Raw genomic sequence first — 26,535 nt, forward strand, 5'->3', positions numbered from 1 at the left:
TGACGGGGACGTTTAGATACTTCGAAAGAGATAAGCTAAAGAGAAAACTGGAGCTTCGGGCATATAATGGTTTACAGACACATTTAGGAATAAGCCAGAAATAGGAACAACTAACGTTAAAGTTAAAATGAAGTTAATCCTTTAAATACGACAATGAGGATTCTTTGTTTTTATTCCAGATAATTAATCATAACGATAATGATAGATTTAAATGAGAATCTCTATGAATTATCTCGATGAAATGTCGAAATGTCGGTTCAACAAGTTGTTCGTTAGGTCCACGACCACGTGCTGGGATTCTTCTTCAGTTTGATCAAGGTACACCGGTTCGAAGTCATCTCCTAATTAGGCTAACACGTACGACACTCTTTGACTACTAGCGTTCCATTTAGTTACGCATCGTCAACGACATTAGCGTAACTCTTTGCAAATACGACATTTCAAGATTTTCTAGTAGAAGCAGCAAAAGCAACCCTATAGATTTATATACATACATATATATACGCAATATTACGTCTGAACCGACGCTAATGCAACCAACACGGTAACAACTAACTATCTCTCTGTCCGATTACGCTCGCGATTTCTATCATTAACGCGACTAAGCGTCTTTGCGATTTCATTCCGTTCGAGTAAACCCGTTACGACACACTTCTAAGGATATATGAGGAGAACCAAGCAAGAGATCACAATGTTAATTCTTCTATCGACCTATCGAAAATGGCAAAAAAATCCTTACAAAGAATGTTGGGTATGAGAATAAAGAAAATAAAATAAGAAGATAAAATCTAAGAGAAGAGAAGAGAAGAGAGGAGAGATGAAAAACACATTCGCTTAAGCGAAAAGCGTTCGCTATGAAGATCAATTTGCGATTAGATAGAAATACTAATTGATCTACTTATAGAGAAGGAAGAAGCGAGTGTTGCGCCAACCAGCAAAGAAATTAGAAAGGCTCGCCGACTCGTTGCGTTCGTGGAATGTCGTTCGTAGATATTCCATTTTCTTTCCCTATGCTTCGATAGTATAATCGAAATAAAATGAACAAAACCAAAATAATATTAATAAAAAAAAAAGATTAGATTCGGTTTACCCTCCACCTATCCTGTACTTTAAATGTATGCATATATCCATGCATGTGTTATATTAAAATTCTACCAAGATACTATTCCTATCCCCCTCTCTCACCCCCGCACTCCCCGAGGGTCGATAGCTCGAAGCTTGAGATATTCTCTTCTCGTTCTCGCTCTCGCTTTCGCAAAACGTTATTAGATGAATATTGCGCAACCTAAGAGAGGTGCACCACCGTCCAATATGAAATATCGTCCGCGTTCAATCTCAGGACGTGGATATGGCGTGTAATTAGCGTGCAAGACACCGACGTCGTGGCACCCAGAGGCCTTTAACGTGCCGTGAACGAACACTACGTTAAGGTTCACGGGAGAGGGGAACCCTTCCTTCCTTACCTGGCTTGTGTCTGTAAAAATACGAATGCCAATTCAGATAAAGGGTTCTATGTGTGTTAGATAGATTTGCAACGGAGTTAAGTTAAATCGAAACAAAATTTAAAACAATACTAAATCCAACCAACCACCCACCCAGCTTTATTGTTTCCTCGTATGGTTTTTTTTTTCTTTATTTTGGGGGCGGCGGGGGATTGGTTTTTCAAAATTAAACAGGTACACATTTTTGTTTGGAAATTGTATCTTACCTGACTGTAAATGAAATTGAGGAACATTTCTAATTCTAGATACTAAAAATAGTAGGGGTGGGGGAATAGGAAGAGGGATCGAATTTCATACGTAATATTGAGCTATATTAACGATAAGATAAATGTTAACCTAAATTCTTCTTCCGCGAACGAAATCACGTAGGTGTATATTCTTGCATTGATTAAAAAAGAAGTAAATTAATGATAATGATAATAATAAAAAAGGAAAGAGAAAATCATTGCTATATGGCTCGAAGCCGTTAGATTATTAATGTCGTTCCATAATGTTGTGCGTGATCGTCGTACGAGATAGATAAGCTTAAAATAATCTTGTGTCATTACCAACCAACCAAGAGAAAAAACGAATTTATTCGATGCACTTTGATTCTCCAACGTGGGAAGAAACGTCGTTGAATTGCACGCGAATCGTATCTACTTTTTAAATGTTATTTCATTAGTTTGCTTTTTTTATGTTAAATTTATATTTGCTTAGTCGTAATAAAAAAATTTGATTTTAAAAATTATATAAATTATTGCTACGAATTCTTGTTAATGTTAAAACTCTGAATATTAAAAATAATGATAGAAATAAAAATTATATTTCAATATATTCGTACGAATGAAAAATTTATAATAGTCTGTATATATGTGTTAAAAAAATGATGAATATATCTCAAGCCAATAAAACGGTAAAAGAATGACGAATAAAGATCAGTCGTTTATTTGCAAACGTGCACTCAACTAGCAAAAGTTAACGGACACAGGTGCGTCAATACACACATATATATAATATATACACATATATTATATAAATGTTAACTTCCGGCTCGATGGTATAATAGAGACGTAATTGCAGATGACTCGTTTCCTGTTATATAATTAACAACGTTACTGTAAATCCATTTTACGTTCCCTTAAATACCGAACGACCGATACGGTTTCGACCACTCCATAACCATTCCTCTCAATAGTTTAACGCTAACTTTATGAAGAATAAGAAGAAAAATAAGATGAGATATATATATATATATATAAGAGGAAGGATAGAAACACTCGTAATTATACAGATAGTCGAAGACATAATTTCGCTGGAGACCTTTAATTACAACAGCAACAACAACGAACAAAATTGCCTCGAGTATTACGATCGAGTTAACAGTCGAAGTATAAGAGCTGAAAGAAAAAGAACAAAAATAAAAAATAAAAAATACATTAAAGAAAATATTTATTACTACTTTTCCATAGAATCGACGTACTTGTCGCTTCCATCGTTACGTTCGTTTAAACCCCGTCATTTGCTTTACCACTTCGATAAATTACATCCGAAGGGATAGTACTCTTCTAGAAAATCCCATCAGAGAAAAGCAGCTGTACTTTATCGAAGCGTAACGCTTTACAAAACGATCCGCAGAGTCCGCAAAGTCCGCAGAGATCGCAAAGTCCGTAGAGATTCGCGAATAACCGTACAGATGCGATGCCCAATGAACGGCAGATGGTTGAGAATGAACATCTTTGCGTTTTGTGCCTCGAGCTTTCTGCCACAACCTCAATATAATATATCCTTTAAAAAAAGGTATTGTAAAGTAACTTTTACAATACCACCCCTTTTTCGTATTCTCGTAGCACAAGTTTTATAATGGCAGATGAAATTAATCTGATATATATATATGACAACTTGAAAGATCAAATTGAACATACGATGAAAAAAGACTCGTAAAATTTCACAACTTTGTCTCTCGTTCGTTCGTTCGTTTCCAATTGACAATATAAATCTATCAAACTGTAAAAATAAAATAAAAAAAATAAAATGTTAATAAGTAAATACTTAGATCTATCGATCGATCGATCCGTGATCTGTCATGACTTTTCTCTTAATCGTATAAATCATGAAAAATTTTTCAAGGAAAAGGGTAAGATCGTTTAAACGAGATTCCTCAAAAGACGGATGTTGTAACGTCACTTTAACATGAGTTTCAAAGAAAGCGATTGTCTCACGAGAAGATCATGTAGGTTATCTTTTGATCGTTGACCCAATGACGTACGTTTAGTGTCACAGTCTCATATGAATTCCGTGCCAACTCAATTAACGTGATGGGGGACGACGATAAAAAAATTCCTTTTTTTTGTTTATTATTTCCTTCTTTATCTTTTCCAAGTTTTAACCCTGTTTATGGACAATTTAGATAACTTGTATACACGTTAACAGGGATTAGAAAACAAATATCATGTATGCAGATCCCATATAGTAGAAGTGAAACCTTAAAATCAAGCTGCAAAAGAATGAGACGAATGCAGAGTATCGAGGAGTAAGATAATTATAGGGTTTACTTATAATAATATTGTTATCATATATACCAGTGTGATAGCAGTGATATGATCTTAGGGTAGGGGTAGCATATAAAAACTACCATTTTCCAAATTTTAGCAATAAAAATGGAATGTCGAATGCTATAGCCATATATAAACCCTATATAATATATAATAATATAATTTATAATTGGCAAATTATCCTTTGTGAAAGTTCTTTCATTGATTTTTGTTTTTATAACATTACAAAGGCTACATATACTTAACAAAAATAATATTCGTAATATATAGAATTTCCTTTTACAGAAAGTCATATGAACAATGATTATTAAAAGTAGTTTCATAGAAGACAAGGGTTAAGTCTGAAGGTGAATCTCGAAAAAGGGTTATTAAAGTGGTGGGTGATGGGTTGGAAAAGTGATGAGGGAAAAGTTAGAAAAATGGTGAGGGAAGAAGAAGAAGAAGAAGTCCATAAAACACGTGAAAAAAAGAAACTAAAAGCGTTAGAAACGATCGAGTGTCAGCCAGACGTCTTGTCTAAGTATCACGTGTTATCCACGTACAGACATACAACATGTTAGTTAATTACATCAATATTTCGACCCTCTCTCTTCGTAGAATAAAAGAAAATAGGAAGAGAAAGAGAGAGAGAGAGAGAGAGAGAGAGAGAAATCGACGGTGATCATGGACGTAATACGACCTGCATACACGCATTACAAGCACAACCACATTAGATCGTAAAATGACGAGGGTAGACGATGGTTGCATTGTGAACTGACATAAACCTCAATAAAGATAAACTTAGCACGGCCCACGTCTATATTTAAACGCTTTTCTCTCTCTCTCTCTTTCTCTCTCTCTTTCTCTCTCTCTCTCTCTCTTTCTCTCTCTCTCTCTCTCTCTCTTTCTCTTTCTTTCTCTCTTATAAGCTTGTTGAACTCCTTTTACCAATCTCATCGACACCAGACTCAGCTTTATGAATTTTTTTACTCTTTTTCATTTTCACTTTGCTCACGATATAATAATATTATAAAAGAAGCTTCTCGTAAAATCGATATCGTACTTATGGAATTCATTTATTACGTTCAAGATAGATACCACTTAAAGTGCATAGAACGGAGAAAATTGTCGCGTGCCAGAATTCATTGATATTAAACAATGAAACGCGTTTTATGGTTTAATGTCACTAATAAAGTATCGAGTTCATTCATTGTGGAACACGCTTCTCTATCGTTTCAATCATTTTTTTCAAGTGAAAATTTCTTTAGAATCGGGGTGATTTGATAACGATGAAAAACGCTGTAACGAAGACTGCGAAGAAACACTTCGAAAGGGAGATAAAAATATAGGATTTAGACTGAGAGAGAATAAGATAGAAGACAGGTTAAAGAGCGGGAAGACGCAAGTAGCCCTTCTATAACACAGTAGCTATGTTCCTAGAAAATGCCGTGTTGTGTGAAACCGTGTTATAGGAGGGCTACTTGTATATCGTATATTTTTAATAATAAGAAAGCTTGTCTCTCCCTAGTCATCGGAAGCAATGCGACTTTTGAACAAAAATTTGAATATCTTATTACTAGTGCAAAACAAAAATGAAAAGAAAGTGAAAGTTCGTGCCGATTGTAGATAGATGGCATAAAGAATTCTTTTGCTAAAAAACCTGAGAAGTATTGAAAGGACAAAATTTTGAAGTTATCCTTAAAGATGGTGAAAGGTTGTGAAACGGAGAATGGCACTTATATATAATTTAATAAATATATACCCCAAAATAAAACTTATAAATGCGTTGCATTTCAATCTTCTGTCAAAATCGGCACGAACTTTCCGGACAACCCAATACATTGAAAAGCTTCGAAAGATAATCCAAGGATATCCTCAATGTCATTGTCATTATTTCTAAAGGGAAAGTCGAATCATTTGGAAGGAGCTTTTATTAGCCTTGGCTTGTAAAAAGACTCCTTCGTATATAAATGTGAATAATCCGCACTCGATCAGGGGATTGGAGGGAAAATACGAAGCGAGTGATGCGTACTCGCATTCGAGAGGTCGAATGTTTGAACGAGAGGTTGAGATAAAACCAGAATCGCGTGCGCTCGGCTAAAATACGTTCGCGTGCACGCGTGCATGGGTTAGTGTATACACACGCACGCTTTGGCGTCGAAATATTCTTGCTGCTAACGACGAGTTCAAGAGGGAAAAGAAGCCTTTGTGCAAATATCACGGCTTTGGCATCTTCTTTTTCTCTCCCACTTGTGCTATTCTTTCTTTCCCCTCCATCTCCTCACCCGTCTACTACCACCCCATAAACCTCTTTACTTTGCACTCTAAAACCCCTCCTCTCTCTCTCTCTCTCTCTCTCTCTCTCTCTCTATGTTAAACTTCATCGAATCGCCTTTTCTTATGTTCCTCTGCGATTTATTTTACGACGGCTCGTGAAGCGACGCGTAAACAAGAGTTAAGACTTGTAAGCAAATTAGATACGACGAAGAGAAAATCCTACTAGAAAGAGAAAGAGAAAGAGAGTGTTCTTACCGAGAACTTCATTTGAGAAAGTAAGATAAAATGAGAAGAGAAATAATAGGCGCCACAATTGCCCCGTAAATTGGCTCTTTCGAATCGTGTTAAAAAGGATAACCTAGAAGAATATGAATAGTGTCTTCGTGTCGCGAAGAAATGTAATCGAGATGGGGGAGAGAGAGCTGGAAGTATGTAAAGAGTTTTTAAAATGAATGAAGTTCAACCGCAGAGGGGAAATATTGTTCTACTAGAGACAACGTAGGATGAAGTTCAAGTACGATGAAATGAAGTGTAGTTTTCTGGATAGGTATATGGAATGTTGAAGTTCCAGTATATCAGCTCGTTGGTGTAGTTGCACAAAGATTTCTCGGTTAAAGAGATTAATCGTTGAGGTCGATGAACTATATTAAGACTTCACAGGCTAGCACGAGTCAGTCCCTGACCTTGACCGATCGTTCCAATGTTAGGTTAGAAGAGATAGCAAACGATGGCCGATCTTCTTCTTTAAAAGAGACTTGGAGTCTTCCTATTTTTTTTTTTTTTTTTTTACCGAAAGGAAGACGATAAGTGACATCTCGAGTGACAGTTCATTAACACCCGCCTAGAGACGGACATCTTCCAACCTAGAAAGTCGTATTCTCTATCTCAGTATTATCTGTCCTTATTCCTCTTAACTATACCAACCCTTTTCCTTTTTCTTTATAGAAGAGCAGCAGCAGCAGCATCAGCAACAGTCGATGACTCGACTCGAAGAACGGACGTACTCTCAATGGACCTGATGTCCCGGACAGGAGCCAATGAACCTATCCACCGCAACCCCGCAGGCTCATTATCGCCTTCCACGCTACGAACATAGAACCACGACGAGGTCTCTCTCATCGGCATTCTCGCTCATGAAACCGATCGAACGTACGATCGTCTCGCGGCTAACTACATAAGAACGTTACTTAGGATCTGCTCTCGACGGGGGAGTTCTCAACTAGAAGGGTGAGATAACAATGCGGATTCATTTCTTAGGGTTATAACACTTGGTATGCTATTTTTAGACATCAGGAGGGAAATGTATATATATATATATATATATATATATATATATATATATATATATATATATATATACTTAACTATGTGAAATATGATATCCAAATAAATCTGTGTACTTTTATTATAAACGGTCCCCATTATCGATAGCAAACACTTGTTACGTATACGATGAAGAAGTATAATCTACTTACCATTACGAGATTCTAAATGACATCTGTGAAAGTTGATTTTTATTCTAACGATTATTATAATAGTCACATATTTGAAACGAAACGAGGGATTAAAATGATGGACTACAGCGCGATGATGTTCATCCGGTCATTGAAAATCGCGTTAGCGCGAAAGTAACATGCTAGCCGGTAAATCATTCTCTCCTCTCTACGGTCAAGCATGAGCGGTGACAAGTCCTATCAGGACGAGTCTATTAAATCTACTAGAGGAGGGAATACCTGCCGCGACCATTACTATTCCGGCAGGTCGTAAGTTATCTTCGTTGACAGTACGCTTGCATAGAAACGTCTTAGGATAGGAGTACTATAAGAAGATTCTTACTTCCTTCGTTATTCTTTCGCTAACATTAAATTTCCTTCTTATGTTCATCCTTTTTTTTTGTTCATCTTTCTTTTCATACTTATATCATCTACTATGTTTTTATTATAGCAACTGTTCCGTATTACACTTCTTTGATACAACAGACAAATTTTTATTATATTTTTCCTTTTTTTTGTATTCGTATAACAGCTAGCTAAAAGAAATAATCGTAATAATCGTATAAAGCTAAGAGAAACGTAGTTAGAATTAGAAAAGAAAGATAGGAGAAGATTTACCATAAGAGAATAAAAGAAAATCTCGTGTAAAGTAGCAAGAGCGTGGGTAGAGAAAAAACGAGAATAAACCCATGAGTACTAATTAACATTCGAGGTATAGCGTTCAATGCTGCTAAACTAATGGTGGTGGTTCTCTTTTTCTCCCTACCCCATTTCTCTTTCTTCTTTTTCTTCTTCTTCTTCTTCTTCTTTTTCTTAGTCCTTCTTATAATCCCTTTTGCACTTTATCAAACTCGAATGTGACCTTTTCGCGAAGATGACCAAAGGTTTCAATGCAGTCAGACTTTATATTCGAGTCATTATATTTATTTTATGTAAAATGAAACATGATCATGAAATGCTTCATAATATCATCAGTTAATATATCCTTATTATATATAATGCAAATTTATTATTATGGGTCTTCAATGAATCCTAACTCTTCTCTCTGTTATTATCTTCGAATTATCAATAATGTCTTTTTAATTTTTATATATGATAGTTCTTTCGACTTTATATTTTAAATATTAATTACTTTAATATTTAAATAATTATTTATTAATATATTAATTATATAATATTATTATATTAATAATTAATTAATATTATGTTAAATAATATTATATTAAATTTAATATTAATATTAAATATTATATTAAATAATAATACTATATAATTTAATACATTTTATATTAAAAAATATTATATATATTATGAATAGCATATATTATATATTAAAAATTATATTATATAATATTATGTAATTTAATTTTTTTAATATATATATCGTATATTGAGTGTACAGTAAAATAATATAAAAAATAAAAAAAATTTCACAAAAATTTAATATTATTCTGAAAATCTGTACAAACTTTTTGGACAACCTTATATTATAAATATCTAAATTAATCATTTTAATTGATTAGACAGAAATAATAAAAATATACATGAATTTTTGTGTTAATTATAATGTTAACAACTTGTTTCTCATTGCATGCAGTACGATGCAACTCGAGACACGAAGTCGCATGGACTCCTCTCAGTTAGTAAAGATGCTTACGATCGAATGTAAGTACTTTATTTAAACGTCGAAGGTCAGGATGCTCTAGTACGGCAACGCGTTGAACCCTACGACCTTCGCGAGTCTCTTCGAGAAGATATTCGAATAGGTACTTACCAACGACGCGTTGGTTCAACCGATATAAGAGTCTCCTTGGAAAATTTGCATCGCATTCTCGTGAAGCTTTCGCAGGTGCCGATTGTACTACTCGGCATAGTAAGTAGATCTTCTTGTGGATCTCGTTTCTGCACCTGGTCCAGGTAACAGCAGCAGCAACAGCAGCAGCAGTAAACGTGCAATCGTCTCGACTAATGCAAAGAAAAGAGAATGAGAGAAAGAACGAAGACGATACAAATGGAAAAAAGGAGAAAACAAAAATAGAAGAACTCTCTGTCACTTTCTTTCTCTTATTCTTACGATCCCCTTTTACTCTCCATCTCTCTCTCTCTCTCTCTCTCTCTCTCTCTCTCTCTCTTTCTTTCTCTCAAGCCCTTTACCAATCTACCCGTACTTCAGTTGTAAAACTTTTGTTGGGTAATCGTATTCGGATGTATGTTAAATCAAGTTGACTGCTTTACGCAATGAACGTGTGTGCTAAAGGAGTACATCTTAATTAGGAAAAATTCTTCGAAACATTTTTATTTCCAGCAATATATATGTATATACTAGACTCAAAGGAAAACGTCAATTACAAATCTCGTAAAAGGCATTTGTTGCGATAACAAATAATCTTAGAAAATATTTCAAACGAAACGTCTAAATGAATGTCTAATGAATTTCTTTTCTAACAAAAAAAAAAACAAAGTTTATCCTTCAATACGAAATTAAACCACCACAGTTCATTTATTTCGTAAATCGTAAAAAAAAAAGAAATAGGAATTTAATTAGCATCTCGTAGCCAATAGTAACTAACTCAAAATCGAATCTTAATGAATACGATCGATAATGCAATATCGAACGCGTCCATCCTTGCAATCCAATTTTACAAAGTAAGTATTACAATCTCGACTAGGATAAATTGTACCTGTCATTAAACCCAGGGGTACAAGCAAAGGCACGTGTGTCAGAACGAAATGTAATTAGATTGTAATGGAGAGTTGGGTTTGCTATCGATCGGTGCTTAACTCTGAATAAATATCGAAAAGTACGTATTATATATTACATATTGCAAAAATCTATTTGTATTAGATAGAAGACATTAAACAAGTGATACAATTTATTCATGATTTATCCTGTTTTCATAGAAAGTTTCATTCAACTTAACGAAATAAAACTTGTCTTATTTTTCATCGATTCATAACATGGTATAATTAAAAGATAGACGTTTGACGCATGGCAATTAAAAGTTTCCCCTTTTATAATATATAAGCCTATCGCGAGAGAGAAGTAAAAATATCGTTATATATATTATAGAAAGATGTGTGTATACTCGGTATATATAACATGGATCACTAATTAATTACATTTTTTATAAAGTATATTTAAAATCTTAAAGCTTAAGCCATATGCTCTAAGAGACTATATACACGCTCAATTAAAATATATTTTATTTTCCCCATGTATCTGAGCTATTAGTTCTCTCTCTTTCTCTCTCTCTCTCTCTCTCTCTCTCTCTCTCTTATGATTATCAAGGATCTTGATTAACCTTGCTTATAGCCGTTAATTCTCTAAAGACGTATACCAGTAAAATAACCAAATGTATTTTACCTACCTGAGAACTGATGAGTAAAATAGTACCTACAACGAAAATGTAATACTATTGCATGATTGCAATATAAAAAAAACAAAAGAAAAAGAAGAAGAAGTGGTGAAAGAAGAAAAATACAAATAAAAACTTATATATACCTAGTGACTATACTCGCAACATGAAATACCTCGAAGCTAAATGAATTTGCGAGAAAGGAAGAATCGGCTTAACGAGGATCTATCTATCTATTTATCGATCGATCCCCATGCTCGGAGGTACTTCTTCGTGCAACTTTGATTCAACCTCACGGTTCCTCTACCACCACCACCACAACCACCACCTTATTTTACGTTCAACGGACAAGTTAATCGTAATCCGTAATTAAGGAACGAAGTTCTTAACATTGGACAAGAAGAATACACGAGATCAATGTCCCTCTCTCTCTCTTTTTTCAATCACCAGAATCAAATTCATTCAAGTATTTTACAAAAATACGCATCTTAAGCAAAGTGATAGATCGTCGTTTCTCTTCCCCCACCCCCGCTCACATCTAGTCCCTATCTATTTTTTCCTTTATCAATCCGAGAGAACTTCATTAACGTTACAATGTTATGTGTCAGTAGTATTCTTCAAAGTGTTAGGTGACTCGTGAAACTACTACTACTACTACTACTACTACTACTACTACTACTACTATTACTACTACAGTAGAGCGTCCTGACCTTCCGCATAAGAATAAAGTTGTATTATTCGACTAGAAAGATATTCTAACAAGTAGTAAGTATACAATGAGTTGTGCAAATATTGATTGAGTATCTGGTTAGTCTCACGAGTATTTTTTTTTTGCATTCTTACTATTTATAAATAAGAATACACATCGTTTATTACTAGTATTAAACATGTTTCGAGTTGACTTGTATTAAATTTGAATAAAATTGAATATAATTACATTGTAAAATTCGTGATGAATAATATGAAAATCTTTGACATTGGAGAATAATGGTAATTTTGAATAAAAGGTCATTTTAATTTCAAATGAATTTAGATGATTAATTGATTCTAATTAGTCTTACGTTTAAATAAAAATAAGTATCTCATTAGATAAATAGCAAATGTCTAATAATATCATAGTAATAGAAGGATTAAAAAGAAATAGAAAAGAAAAAAATTACATATGGATATATAATCACGAATGAATATTATCTCGTAGGAGTATAAAATCAAAGTTACAATTAGTAGGGAATAGAATATCGTTGACTTTGCCCGTTGGGCACAAACGTTCGACGAAATTACCCTTGAGACTTTGTTCCAACAACTCTTTGCATCGTTAACAAACTCGCAAATGGAGAACGCGTGCATACATATAAATGTGCTTTGAAAAAAATCAAGTGGATGCCGTTTAGTCAGAGGAGAGATCGGAGCAATCGTTATTTAACGATCGACCCCATCGTTTGCATAGTTCGTCGTAAAGAAGCAAAGAAAAGAAAAAAATATATAAAAGAAAAAGAAGTCTTTACGAAATACGATCCTGTCTACAGGATCTGCATAGGAATCGTACTCTCGAAGCAGAAGAAGAAGAAGAACGAAAATATCGTGTCGAGTAGTCGTCGTGTTTCTTCCTTAGAGGATACGTTAGACGTAATCGTGCGTCTCTACGACACAACGACGGGAACCTCGTCGATGATTATAATGGAATGCATGTAGGAATCAATAATTCATAACGCTCATAGGTAGCCACAAGAAGCCTTGGGGCCTTCTGCGAATTCTTCGAGTGGAATCACCCACGGCGATGAAAAATCCTTCTTTTTGCCTTCTGACTACTTTTCTTCTATCTATCTTTTTCCTTTTTTATTTTTTTTCTTTCTTCCTCCTTCTATCTTTCTCTAACAGAACTGCGATACGTCACAATCGTCATTACGAATGTTATAAAACACATCAGTCAATAATATCAAGTTTCTTAATCTAGCAGACGACATATATCTTACGACATTATTTATTCATTGTCAAATTAACGAGTATCTTTTTAAAATTATTCCATGAAAATAAATTATTATTTTATAGAAAATGTATTTCTTAAAGAAATGAGTTACGAAGACCTCGAATGTAGGGGTCGCATTCAGGAACGAAACACTGGCGGAATTTGGTATTTGCAGCAATGAACTTTAGAGTTCCTAATATCAATAATAGAATAATAATAATAATAATAATAATAATAATAATAATAATAATAATAATAATAATAATAATCAATAATAATCAACCATCGGGTATTATTAGCGATAAATAAATATTTTCTTTTATTTTTTAAGGACAGATAAAACGAGATGAGTTGTGAGATACGATAAATATTAAAAATAATATCGATTGTATTTTATTTTTAATTTTGATAGTTAGAATTTACGGAACTTCTGTTCCGCGTTGCATTGCCAATATGTAAGTATATTACACATTAATCCAAATTCACGTGAAATATATTCTGATATAAACGTGTTTACTGTGTGAAATGATGTCTTCCAAGGCAGAACTTTTATTCTTAGAACGCCTTCAACATAAGGTAAAATGTCTTTCTGTTATTTTACACATAACCTACGTGTATACTTTTCATTGTTGACCCCAGGTTACTCACGATTCAAACGTGTATCACTTGTAATATGAATCACTTTCTAAACGTTCGATCATACACTTTTATTTTATTTTACTATGTGAATAAACTATTATAAGTGATGTATACGTATAAGATCAAATAAAGAAATAACTTGTCAAAGTTTCGAGGTTAAAAGTCAATTATTTTTAGGCTCTCGAGTGTCTCGATACGTTTCCTAGTAAAGTCGTTGAATTAAATGAAATCATTGAAGAATTTATGCCTGAATCGGCAAGGAATAATAGTAATAATGCTAACATAACTCATCCTAAAGCAAGATCGGCATCAACATTGTCAAGTACCCAAAATTGTAAGTTAAATTCTGATTTAGATGCTAATATTCATATTTTTAGAAATAGTTTTAATTGTTATCTATTAATTACAGTTACTACTTATTATTCTTTATTCATGTGCGATAGAAATCGCACGAAACATGGAATTTATAAAAGACGATATCGCAGAATTTACGGTGGTAATAATACGAACGTACGTCGATATCGTGGAGCCTTTGGTCAATTATTGGTATTTGTCATTAGTCGATTAGCTTCCTGTGCCAAACAAATCTTATTCACACCGTCTTGTTTCATAATTGACAATGTCATACCTATGTTCTTTACAAAGTAAGATATATATCGAATATTAACACATTCGCTACCATATATAGTCTAATATTTTACGTATGTGTGATATTGTTTAGTTTAATTAATATATTTTATATGTACATATATAAATTAATATTTTGTATAAAAAGAAATATAAAAAAGGCATGGTTTGTGGTAGCGAACGTGTTAACGATTAAATCTGATTTTGAATGATTACTATTTACAAAGATCAGGGTTTAAAAGCGTACAATGTGGACCATCTTCCAATTGGAACTCATCCGTATTAGGGTATACGACTAACAACGAAAACTATAACACGATCGTTGGTAATTTGATCAGCATCATGCGACCATCTGCTGTACAATTAATCACAGATATCACGATAGTAAGAAAAGAAAAGAAAAAAATCATTGAATCAAATTTAATCCAATACGTTCTACAAAATTAACTTACGAGAGGATTGATCTTATTGTAGATTAAACGTTGGCTGCAGGCCCTTGGCCTAATCAAAACTTCACTGGAGTCGATTGAATTGACTAATGCAACTCGTACCACCGAAACAATCGATTGTTGGTCTTACGAATTATACTTTCATCTGAAAAATCTTCAAGTTAAAATGCTACAAGAAAAAGTATGACAACTTATATTATTATGTGCTATTAATAATTAATCTTAAATATTAAAAAATGAATTATATTCAAGGCCAATGAAAAAGAATCAAAAGATTGCAATGATATGACACATTTAAATTTGTGGCATCGTATGGTCCAACTTCGTAATAATTATATTATCCTTTACGAGACATTGAATAACAATGAAAAAATCTTGAATCTCTCATCGATGGAAGTTACTTGATTAACGGTTCTATCGTTAATGTATTTGTGTGTGTATATAAAATGAATATAAATTCTAATCAAACTCTCTATATTGAATTACTTTAATGTAATATTTAATGTTTAATAATATCATTGTGAAGTTTCTTGATTAAACTGTCGAATAGAAGATTACTATGAAATGGAAAAGATTGAAATAAAGTATGCAAATAGAAGGTCCGTGGCCATGCCTCTCGCCCTTTCGCTTCGACACGAACAATCTGACATGACTCGCCATTGTCGTTAACATTTAAACGTCGTGCCTAGGAAGGGAACGTACGCTTCGCGTTGTGAATTTTTATTTAGATGATATTGCACCACCCGAACGACCTGCAGTCACCACCACTCTCTTTCTCTCTTTCTTTCTTTCTTTTACTTTGTTTCTCTGTCGTAGCGCGAGTTATGACGCAACTTGCTTAACTCAGAGAAAACATCGAGCAATTTGAAGAGTGAGCTATCATCGTTGCATTTCAATCGGCTCACGTTCCTTTAAATAACGCATCCAAAGTACAAGAACAAACGTAATTATCCATATAACTAATTCTCTTACAATAATATATGAAAGATCACAGTTAAATATCCTTCGACTACTTTTCTACCATCATATTTTCATTACTTCATTTTTTAATCACCGCACAATCGTAGCACACACATTAACGAACGGATTTATCATGTTCGTAATATTACCTGTCGTTTAGGATAAAGACATCATTTAGCTTCTGTCATGTTACAATGCGTAATATACTCGATGGACTATGATAAATGATTACGTTACCAGTTACCAAGCTAATGAAAGAGAACAAGTACCGCCTTCTTTAGTCTCTCCAATAACAATAAACATCTTAAATCGTTATTATTATTATTATATTATAACCATCTTACCAAATTTGTCATTTAATCAAAATCTATATACACTTTTTTTAAAAGTACAAAATATTATCATTCGTAAGAATAAAATCATTTTAATAGACGTATATATATATCGCAACAATTTTGATCTGTCATCGAAGTCTGACCACCGAAAGAATGATAAAGGTCATTCTGAGTCGAACCAGTTGACCTTTTCTAATGTCATTGATCTCTCCTTTTCTTCTTTACCAGTTCCATTCGTAAGTACGATCGACCCGACATGAGCATAGTAGCATTCTTAATCATCTCCTTACGATGCGTTTATTTCAGTTTCACTAAGTTACACGAAAGAAATCGTCTCGTTGATGATTCATTCAATTTGAACGAGAGTGAAAGAGATGGAAAGATTCGTTGTATATGAAGAATAAGGTCGATATACCATTTAATATCTTGATCATTCTTTTCTTATTTTTTTATTTTTTTTATTTAAATAACGAAAAAGAATAAAAATAATAAACGTAATGTCAGCATAATCAATTTTCTGGTAACGAGGAAACATTATTTCGTCGATACAAGAGTTCACAATTGTGTGTTTCCTATTCGCAAATTCTCTTTATCTCTCATACATTATTTTTCTGTCTTTATCTATATTTCGTTAAGTTTATTCAACCGTTAGTTAATATTTCGAGTAGGGTATAACGAGAAAGGCTAATGTAATATTTCTTTGGAATCTTCCGTTCCCACAATAAATATGCCGTCAAATATCCTTCTCTTAACTCTAAGGAGCGCCGATACCAACTTGAGAATAACTACGTCGGTGTAAACGATCATACGCTTACGGAATAACGCCATGAGAAAGTCGACCTTACCTTTACGCGTTCGCGCATCAAGAAAAAGCCTAAGACGGACCACACAGGATGAAGAAAAAGAAAAAGAAACAAAAATCATACTCGAGCTTTATCCTAAGCTTCTTGTATCTACGCTCGGTAGCACATTTAACCCTTTTCCTCCTTCCCTCAGTCTCCCCTTTTTCATCTTACTTCTTCTTTTCCTTTATGTTATTTTGTTGTTTTTAATGTTCTCATCTCGTTATCAGTATATACCAGCAAGCATAATTAAACGACTAACCTAAGTTCCACAGACCTTAGATCGGTATGATCAAAATGATCGAAATACTTGATTAGGTATTTGCGGTGTTAACAAATTGTTACATGCCGTATCAAGTCGATTTTACGATTGCACTTTTATGACACTTAAACGAACAGGAATTTCAGCTAACAAATAGTGGTAATACTATCACAAATATCACGAAGATTATAGTCACTCGCATCGTTATTCAAAAAAATCATAAATATATTATATAATTAATATATATTAAATAATAAATATATAAAATAAATATATTAAATAAAAAATTTAAATGAATATATTAAATAAATTTATTGAAGACGTTAGAAGATCTTCTCAAATGCTTCAACTCTAGTGCGATTAGTTTATTTTTTTATTTTTTACTAGAAATAAATAAATTAATAAAAGTGTATAGTAGCAGCAATCTATAAGTGTAAAATATATACATGTACCATCTTTTTAGACATTGCAGATTTTTTGTCATATTTAACCGAGTCTTTTAGAAAATTTAATGGGATGAGAATAATTATCATAACCACACGAATATTATTACTCATTTAAATGAATTTTAAGAGACTGAACATGCACGTGCGATACCATGATACATATGTACTAAAATGCATGACTTTTTGTCAAAGTTTAAAATAACATCAGTTCCGTCATACTTTGACTACTCTCTTCTTATCTTATTTAACAAACTAATACGTTTAAATTGAATCGTTAGGGTCTCTCATTCTCGAAACATTCGGTTGAAAGTTTTTGGCACGCTTCTATTTCGAGAAGAAGGACGCACGTGTTGAGTAAGAAACGATTTATACGTCTCACGATGTCAGAGGATAAATCGGTGACATTAGTTTCAATTTCGAATCCTTTACTCGTATTCATTTTGATGGACGTAAGAAGACACAAATCGTTCGATCGTCGATCTCTGATATATCTGTTGAATTATTTTGTATTCGACACTGAGCTTCGTGTGTGATCTAAGTAAAATGATCGAAACTTATTTACAAACTACGGGAACGTTCGAAATTACAATCGTACGATTTCCGATCGATAAAACTATAGAAGAATAAAGAATCGCACCTTTTCCCTTAGCTGGCATCTCGTATATTTAAAAGGCTGTTTATTGTTCGAAAGGGAAGAAGATTTACATCCACGGACCAGCACGATACTACATGCACGTTACTCATTTGCAATTTTAAATCGGACGCGCGTGATGCATGCGACGACGATGGTGAACCTGTACGAGTAGAACGACAACTACGAAGACGACGACAACGAAAACGGTAGGCAATTTGAACTGAAATAAAGCGTAAGGTGAATCCCTAATAAACCATCATAATTAAATTTAATTTGTGATTTAACTCGCAAATTTATCATTTAATCGAACTCGTATAATAATAACAACAATAATGATGATAATATAGATCGTAAATATTCAACGTTTCGCAATCATGCGTATGTATGTATGTATGTATGTACGTGTGGGTGGTGTCTATGTTTTCTCGGTCTCTCTATCGTATCAGATACTTCTTCCTTCTTGAACACTGTTTGCTGTCTTATTCGAATGCAAAAACTTGTGGCATTCATTCGAACACCATTCGAACACTTTCCAATAAAACGACCGTGCGATTACGTATTCTATTGAAAGCCAGTCGATGTTAGAAATATTTTTAGCCTACCTGTGTTGTACGTTTTACAAATCTTTATTTTTACTGTTTTTTCTTTTTTCTTTTTTTTTCTCTTTTAGAAATAGGAAGACTTCTCCTGAAGGAAGGAACAAGGTAGGTGTCCGTTAACAGGCTAGGTAAAAGCGTTAAACGAGTGCCGACCCCAACTAACCTGCGATCTTGGTTGATAGTTGATCGCGAGTTAAGCTTCACTCCATATATAACAGCCTCGAACGAAATCTCTTGTGTGGCTCCATCGTGCGAACGAACGGTAGTCACGACTCTGATTACGAAGCATGTAAAACACACCAAAGACCTTTACCGTGTAAGATAAACGGAGAAAGGTTTAGAAGGATGCAAAGATGGAGAGAAAGGGAAGGGTGCAAACGTCGGAGAGAGAATGAAAGATCTTTGTTCGATAAATAGGAAACCCGAGAGAAAGAAAGATACGAGGGTAAATCATAATTAGATCCACCATCAATCTCTCTATTGGTAAATCATCTATTTTCAACCTTAACAAACATCGTATGATTTATAGAAAAATAAAAGAAAATTTTATTGGTTAACAACTTTTTTGCAATTGGATCTTTTTTTGTAGGATCTATCTTACCTATATAAAAAAAAATAATAATAATCATATGATATATTATATTCTTATCAAACAAAACGTTTTTTACAAATGTAAACAAGAGAGTGGGGATCTAACATTACGATAGGTATATTCGTTGTATTTTTCATTAGAACGGACTAAAAAATTTCGCGATAACCCCGTAAGGAAAGTTACCCCTGTTTCTTAGTACCTTTATACGAAAAATCACAGATATACGATCGAAGATTATACTCGTACGAATGTAATAAAGACGGTAACGATGATCGAACGTACGTAGAGAACCGAACCGTTAGAGATAACCATGAGTTTGCTCGTGGCACTTCTTCTCGATCTTTCGCACCCCGGCGATTCAAACGACGACGTATTCCTGACATTAGAACACATCGAACGATCTCTGATTGCGGAAAGGATCGAAAAATAAAAATGCGATCGTATAATTCGCTCGTTCTTCGTATATGACTTATCATTTCTTTCTCTCTCTCTCTCTCTCTCTCTCTTACTTTTTCTTTGGTATTCCATCGGTTACAAAGATCGATCTACGAAGATCGATAATCTTCCCTTCGTTCCAAAGGGAACGAACTCTATGAAGAGTTCTTCTATCCTACCTTCTCTTTCTATCGCTATAACCTATTTGAGATTTACGAGCCGAGGTGAAAACGTCGGTAGGAGAAAACTTCCATGGCTCGTTCCACGAACGACGCTGAACGGCTTGTCGAAGGACGAAATGAAGACGAGTCGAAGATAAATCTCGGCACGATTTCACGCCCACGGCACGCCCGACCGATGAACGTTTCTCTCCTCTTCTTTCTTCCTCCTCCTCTTCCTCCTCCTCTTCATCCACTCACTATGTACTTCCTTTTTGCGATATCACGATGCTCCTTGTTGCAAGCTAGTCTTTTCTCAACCCCATTTGCCGTCTCCTCCTTCTTCTTCTTCTTTTCTCTTTTTCTATCTCACTCTCTCTTTCTAACTATCTCTATCTCATTCTTCTATTTTCTTTCTTCTTTCTTTAGCACGCGCTTAAGACGTTCGGCCCCAGCGGGGCCTAGATTTATTAAACGCCACTTATCGTGCGGATTAAACCACTGTAAGTCATTTATATCTTGTATTCTTATCATATTTTTACCGTCTTCGTAGGACGAGACATGTGTTCACCGTATATATCTTCTCTCGCGTTCTAGAAATGGAGATACGAATATATTCAAGTAGATCGGTAAGTTAGTTTGGAATACCGAAGACGAGGAAAAGAAAGAGAGAAAGATAGTACCATTGAGAAACACTAAGAAGCCAGTCGAGTTAAAAGTTACTTATACATATATATATAGTTATTCCGTAAGTGGAAAAGTGCAAGCGGAGCCTTACGCGGTCAGACGCTTTAGGCTCGCACATGGGGAGAAAGAAAAAAGTAGGCAGACACGATCTGGCCGATAGCTTTAGCTGTTCGCGTTCGTCGATAGACACTACGAATAAGTGTATGTGTGTGTATGTATAAATATATAAAAGAAACTATGTTAGAGCATTATCGGCACGAGAATGGCACGTTGTCTGCGGTGCATGCATCGGATAGTTCGATGTAAGAACGACACACGGTAGAAAGGAAAATGATTTGATGACAATCACCAAGGCTCTTTAGTCCCGTTGTGGAGCGAAACGCAATCGTGGGTGTGTCTTTCAGTGATCTGCATCTATACTTGGGGAACAATGTGACATTATGGTAAGAGAACCGAGGCCATTGTCGTTGAGAGGAGAATACGCGTTCAGCATGTGAACGCGTAAGAGTGTATGTGTTTGTTCGTGTATGTGCGTGTCTGCCTGCCTGCTTGACTCCTTTCCGATCCTTCCGACTTCTCGATCTATCCTTTCCAGGCTATACGAGAAGAACAAAACTAACAACAACAACAACAACAACAACGAATTCGCAAACGAAGAACTTTACTTACATAGAGGTACTGTTATACTTATTTCCTATGACTTTCCCCTTTAAGCTCGTCCCCGTCGGTCCGCCTTTACACGGACATAGACTACTGTCGGGCAAACCCTGACACGGTAAAAGGAGCAACGATGTCGGAACGTTGTTATTTGTTTGTTCTAAGACAATATGAACTCAACTACGGTGCAAGCACGAGAAACAGGAATAAAGTCTCCTTTGTCTTGCACCCGGTATCTTGGTCTTTTTATCGAAATCTTCGTCGTCGAGTCGTGGGGTACGAGTTATAAACGTTGCATAATAACCTCTTGCGGCAAATTCATGACCGTTCGATATAACAGAAATACCAGGGTTCTGTGTTATTTACACATATAGGAGAAATACTTTAACTTTATCCATTTTTCTATTATATTTCTTCTTACATGTTAGTTTGAACTCTCGTGAGTAAAACTAATTTGGATCGTTTGTAAATAATTATAATACTTAATAAGTACTCTTACACAATTGAACATTGTTAGCCGGAAGTCAAATACCTAAAGAAAATTAGGTCTGTCTCGTTCTAAATGCTTTCTAAGCTTAAAGTGCACGGTTACAGAATCTCCCTTTTTAGAGATTGCATTTGTTTTTGTTTTTTTTTTGTTCTTTTTGTCCTCTTATTTTACGGATGAAATAATTTATAATCCAAGCACAAGCTGCAATGAGAGTCTCGAGTTTCAGTTCGCCTTCTAATCGTGCTCACGTGTCTTCATCCGGGCAAGCGTTGGTCCCAATGCACGTTTATGAACCAGGTGTCCGCGTATTATTTACCATCTAGAACATATTCGAACTACTGCGAAGGAAAGTTCAATGGTTAAAGTTAGAAACTATGATTTCTTGATAGTCGAGTCACGAAATTTGATCGACTTCCGTAAACATTAGGCGTTACGTTAGTGTGAGTTAACACGGTCGGCATGGGAAATTGAACAAAGGAACTAACATGTAAAGAAAAAGAAAGAGAAAGAGAAAGAGAAGAGTCAGAGAACTTGAAGGAACAGGAATAATACTCTTCTTCCATTATTTCACTCGGTCGGTTCTGTTTAATCATGCTCCGGCTCTATTTATGGCTCCTTTCAAGATCACACAACCATGGTCTTGCTCGTTTTCTACCCGTAACAAAGTCCATCTAGAAAATGACTGCAACACAACGCATCGGCCGAGAACGTATAGCTTTTAACTGCTATGTAAATAATCAACATGCAGTTCTCTATACTGATAATCAAGCAAACAAAAACAAGCTTGAACAGTGTAGGTATTAAAAGCTACTACCGTTCTGAGAGACCACCTCGTAATGTCAGTTTCATAGTTTCGTGGAATCGTAGGAAGTTGTTTTTTTGCGAATAACATATACATTACATGATTATTAACGGTTTGTAAATATATGATGGTACGTTAATTTGAGGAAGACGATTTTAAAACATAACTGAAAGATAAATGTTCACTTTACCGTTGATAACAAATACGTTTCTGTTAAGTTATTAATTTTTTAGTAACACTTTAGGTACGTCATTTTGATATCACTTTCACGCGATAGAACTAAATTGATGTATTTACTTCGTTCGTCGATACGTTAATAAGGAAACGATTTCGATAATACGTACGCGTCTTAATCTGACAGTACTGTAAGGTACTCTTGACAAGGATATAATTTCAAGCCTATAATAATCGCGGTAGTTAGTAACGACCAAGTCGAAAGTTTATTCCGTACAATTATTATTACGGCGTATCTCAGAGACCATTAGAGTGCCTGATGAAGGCAGCCGTGCGGTAAGCCGCAGGATAAACGCACCCGTACTCATTGACAAACTGCATAAGAACTCGTAACGCGAGTTACGACATGCTCTACGAAGTGAGCCCATCGAAGGGCATGGCTTCTTTCGTTCTTCCTCCCTCGAATTCAATTCCTCCCTCCCTTCCATCCCTTTCTTCACCTTTCTTATTTTTCTTTTCGGTAAACCGAAATAACTTTAACTTTCCAATCGATTTTTACATATAACGTGGTCGAAACCAATTGAAATAACTACCTGAAAGGCAAGAAGATTATCATTAACCTGAAATACGCGTATACAAAAAAAGAACTAAGTTAAATTTTTCTTTATGTTACGAAATAATGCTTATTTGTAGATATTGCTAACGGTATTATTATATTATGTATATGTAGATCGTTCGAATATATTTTTTTTGCTTTTGGAAGAAGTGGAAAGTTTAAACGTTTTAACGGTAGTGATGATTTTGTTAGAATTTACGATAGTGAATACTATGGTTGTAAAGTACGTACAAAGCTGTCATCATGGTCAAGAAATAGGCGTTATTTCGACATATATGCGACTATATTTTTTCGTTAAATTCTCTTCAAAAACAGACTATATCCCTTCGAAACGATGACTTTTATATTCCTTTCTTGATTACTACTTCCTTCCTGATTCGTTGAATTTACCGATATATCTGTAAGAATAACTTGACACGTTATTTATGAGTTCAGGAAATTACTAGATAGCTAAGAGGATTCTTTAAACGTATCGAGTTAAGGAAAAGGAAACTAGCTGGCTGTGTTACTTCGTTTTCTACCACGTGAACTACCGATTCCCCGTATCGATAATAAAACGATGCTATAAATCCCTACTCTACCACTTGCCGTCTTGTTTCATGGTTGCAAAATATTTATACAGAAACAACTTCCTAAAGAAATTTTATGCGACAAAATTATTTCGATTGTGTCCAACTTATTCTCTCTCTCTCTCTCGCTCTCTCTCTCTCGCATGCATTGTATGCGTTAAAAAGGAAAGAAATAAAATAAAAGAAGAAAAATAGACAAACATTAGGTTGGTTTCGTTCGATTATCAGTACCAACGGGATATCCCTTAAGATATTCACGAAGAAAATTTATGATTATCGCGAGTTTCTTGTTGTGTGTAGCCATGACGCGCGCAATACACGATTATGCAGAATTCGCAATAAGTTCCGGACAAGTTGTGCTACAACTACGAGGTAGAGTTGGTTTCTTAAAGCTCCCTTATACTGCGGGAACAGGCCACAATGATAATGAAATGTTTAGAATTGTATGCTCGTCGTTTGTGGCGCATCTACAATGAGCCAGATATATAGGACACTGAACAATGCATGAGAAAATCCTGGAATCCGCTTTCGGAAAGAAACGACTTCTTACTTTTCAAATAATGATAATTCGATAATTCGAACGCATTATTATTATCTTTCTACTCGGTGATACTTTTAGAGATCGTTATATCTTAGATAACATTAGATAACATTTTTTTTATATACCGTCCAAATATAATAATGAACTAACGAGGGGAGTGCAAGGTCTTGCCCTCACGGATTTTGTTCAAATTTTGTAGGAAAATAGATTTTGCTTCCCTGTTTACGAATATATATGGTTATAGGGGCCACTACTCAATAATTTTTTAGATATTTGCAATTAAAGATGCTAAATAAAGATGCAGTTTAATCCTGAAATTCATTTCTCATAACCATATATATTCATAAACCGAGAAGCAAAATCTATTATCCTACAAAATTTGAACAAAATCCATGAGGGCAAGACCTTGCATTCCTCTTGTAAGGAAAAGAAAAAAAAATCCCTGAAAATCTAGTCAGATTTTCAAACGACACACGATCGTACTTATTTGAAAGGTGAACCTTGAAATACTTTTCGTACCGGATTTAATTGAAAAAAAGAAAAAACCTCATACCTCCCAACCCCCTGCCCTATACTATATTCGTAAAATAATCGTTTATTTTCGCAATAAAAATGGCATAAGCGTAAATTGCAAGAATTTACGAGCACTTGAAATATTTTTACAGACAATAATTTCGTTCTTATTACTCGATACAACGTTAACGCTTTATTATTCGAATCGCACCGGTTTCAGTCTACTTTTACAATGTTTACATTATAAATGTTGAGAATGCAAATTCTCTTGGACGACAACGACGACGATGAGTATTTCTCGGGTCCGGTGATTATCTGGTAAAGCGGTAGGTAGATATGTCCTAGATCGTAAAAGATGTGTGAAGAATGGAGGAGAGAAGGAAGGATACTCTGTTCACGCGTAAAGGTTTGATTTTCTCGTTTGGCATGAAATTTATTTATCCATCGTACAACCTCGTACGAAACGAAATCAGCCAATATAAGGTGAGGAAGGAAAAGGTAAGAACGAGTAAATAGATTTAAATTAATAACGAACGTACACACACACACACAACATATCCAAAGTTCACCGTAGTAGAAGATTCATAATATAGGAGATAATCGTTAAACGGACGATCTCGTACTCATATCGAGCGATGAAAATTATGCAAAAGGAAACCCGTAGATTCCATTTCGCGCCTCTTAAAAATATCCTTTAACACGATGTTACCAAGGTAAGAAGAAATTTACCGTCTTGTGTATTAGATTATCGCAATACCAAGCGAACGATGATAGCTACGTAAGCGTAAACGTACTTTCAAAGTATTCTTCAGCCGAAGGAAACTCACGCATTTCTGATTTATGTTCTTCGAAGGAAGTTAACGCGTTCTTATCTAACCACCACCACGACCATCACCTAAGCGAGTTCGTCCCAAGTCGAAAACCAACAGGAAGAACAACAATACCAAGTTGAAACTATATATATATACATATATATGTGGCGGTGCGCGCTCAGCAGCGCCGCGGTCGTCCGAGACGGGCACTATATACTATACATACATATGTATCTATGCTTTTACATAGAAAGAAAGAATATATTATATTCTTCCTTCGATTGTTACTATTATATTTACGTGTGAGCGCGTGCACGTTTACGTTCAAAAATTAGTATCACTCGGTGCCATATCGAAGGCCACGTGCTCTGATTGGTTCACCGTCGTATCTCTAATAGAGTTATCCACAAGCTGGAACAACCGGTCTTAAGAAGGGTTATTTTATTCAACCGCGAGAAGTGTACGTTCTGTCCATGTGTAAGAGAATACGATACTGCCAAGATTTACCTTCCGGTATTTACATAAATTTTATATTGAATTTTTTTCAACGCCCAACGAATCGCGAATCGAATAATCGTGCGAATTGCAT

The 26,535-nt window shown here is 34.7% G+C and overlaps 1 protein-coding gene and 1 long non-coding RNA gene across 3 annotated transcripts in view; one reads left to right on the forward strand and one right to left on the reverse strand.

The window, feature by feature from the left end:
- The window catches only part of LOC149030694 (uncharacterized), a 27,760-nt gene extending 1,726 nt beyond the window's left edge, over positions 1-26,034 (reverse strand). Inside the window, exons 1-3 of one of the 2 annotated variants that reach the window (XR_016178520.1) lie at positions 25,864-26,034; positions 23,743-23,909; positions 22,889-23,488 (exon numbers count right to left, since the gene is read on the reverse strand). This is a non-coding gene — a long non-coding RNA (uncharacterized LOC149030694). Of the gene's footprint in view, positions 1-9,559; positions 9,751-22,888; positions 23,489-23,742; positions 23,910-25,863 lie in introns of those variants that run through there. The other variant, XR_016178519.1, reaches the window with a different exon arrangement.
- LOC107064225 (uncharacterized) lies at positions 13,636-15,297 on the forward strand. Its single transcript, XM_089178401.1, has 6 exons — positions 13,636-13,683; positions 13,924-14,080; positions 14,156-14,390; positions 14,601-14,757; positions 14,848-14,982; positions 15,075-15,297. Exons 1-6 carry the CDS (start codon positions 13,636-13,638, stop codon positions 15,225-15,227), a joined length of 885 nt encoding a protein of 294 aa, XP_089034527.1. The 3' UTR covers positions 15,228-15,297.
- Positions 26,035-26,535: the final 501 nt, after the last annotated feature.

Source organism: Polistes dominula, unplaced genomic scaffold (genome assembly GCF_049000335.1).
Source record: "Polistes dominula isolate Pdom_NZ unplaced genomic scaffold, Pdom_raw_medaka contig_77, whole genome shotgun sequence".
Classification (NCBI taxonomy): Eukaryota; Metazoa; Arthropoda; class Insecta; order Hymenoptera; family Vespidae; genus Polistes; species Polistes dominula.

Bases quoted from the DNA above. Each gene is read 5' to 3' on its own strand.
- LOC107064225 (XM_089178401.1), top strand. From the start codon at position 13,636: ATGTCTTCCAAGGCAGAACTTTTATTCTTAGAACGCCTTCAACATAAG. The intron at 13,684-13,923 runs GTAAAATGTCTT...AATTATTTTTAG, and splicing joins TAGAACGCCTTCAACATAAG to GCTCTCGAGTGTCTCGATAC. The intron at 14,391-14,600 runs GTAAGATATATA...CTATTTACAAAG, and splicing joins ATACCTATGTTCTTTACAAA to ATCAGGGTTTAAAAGCGTAC.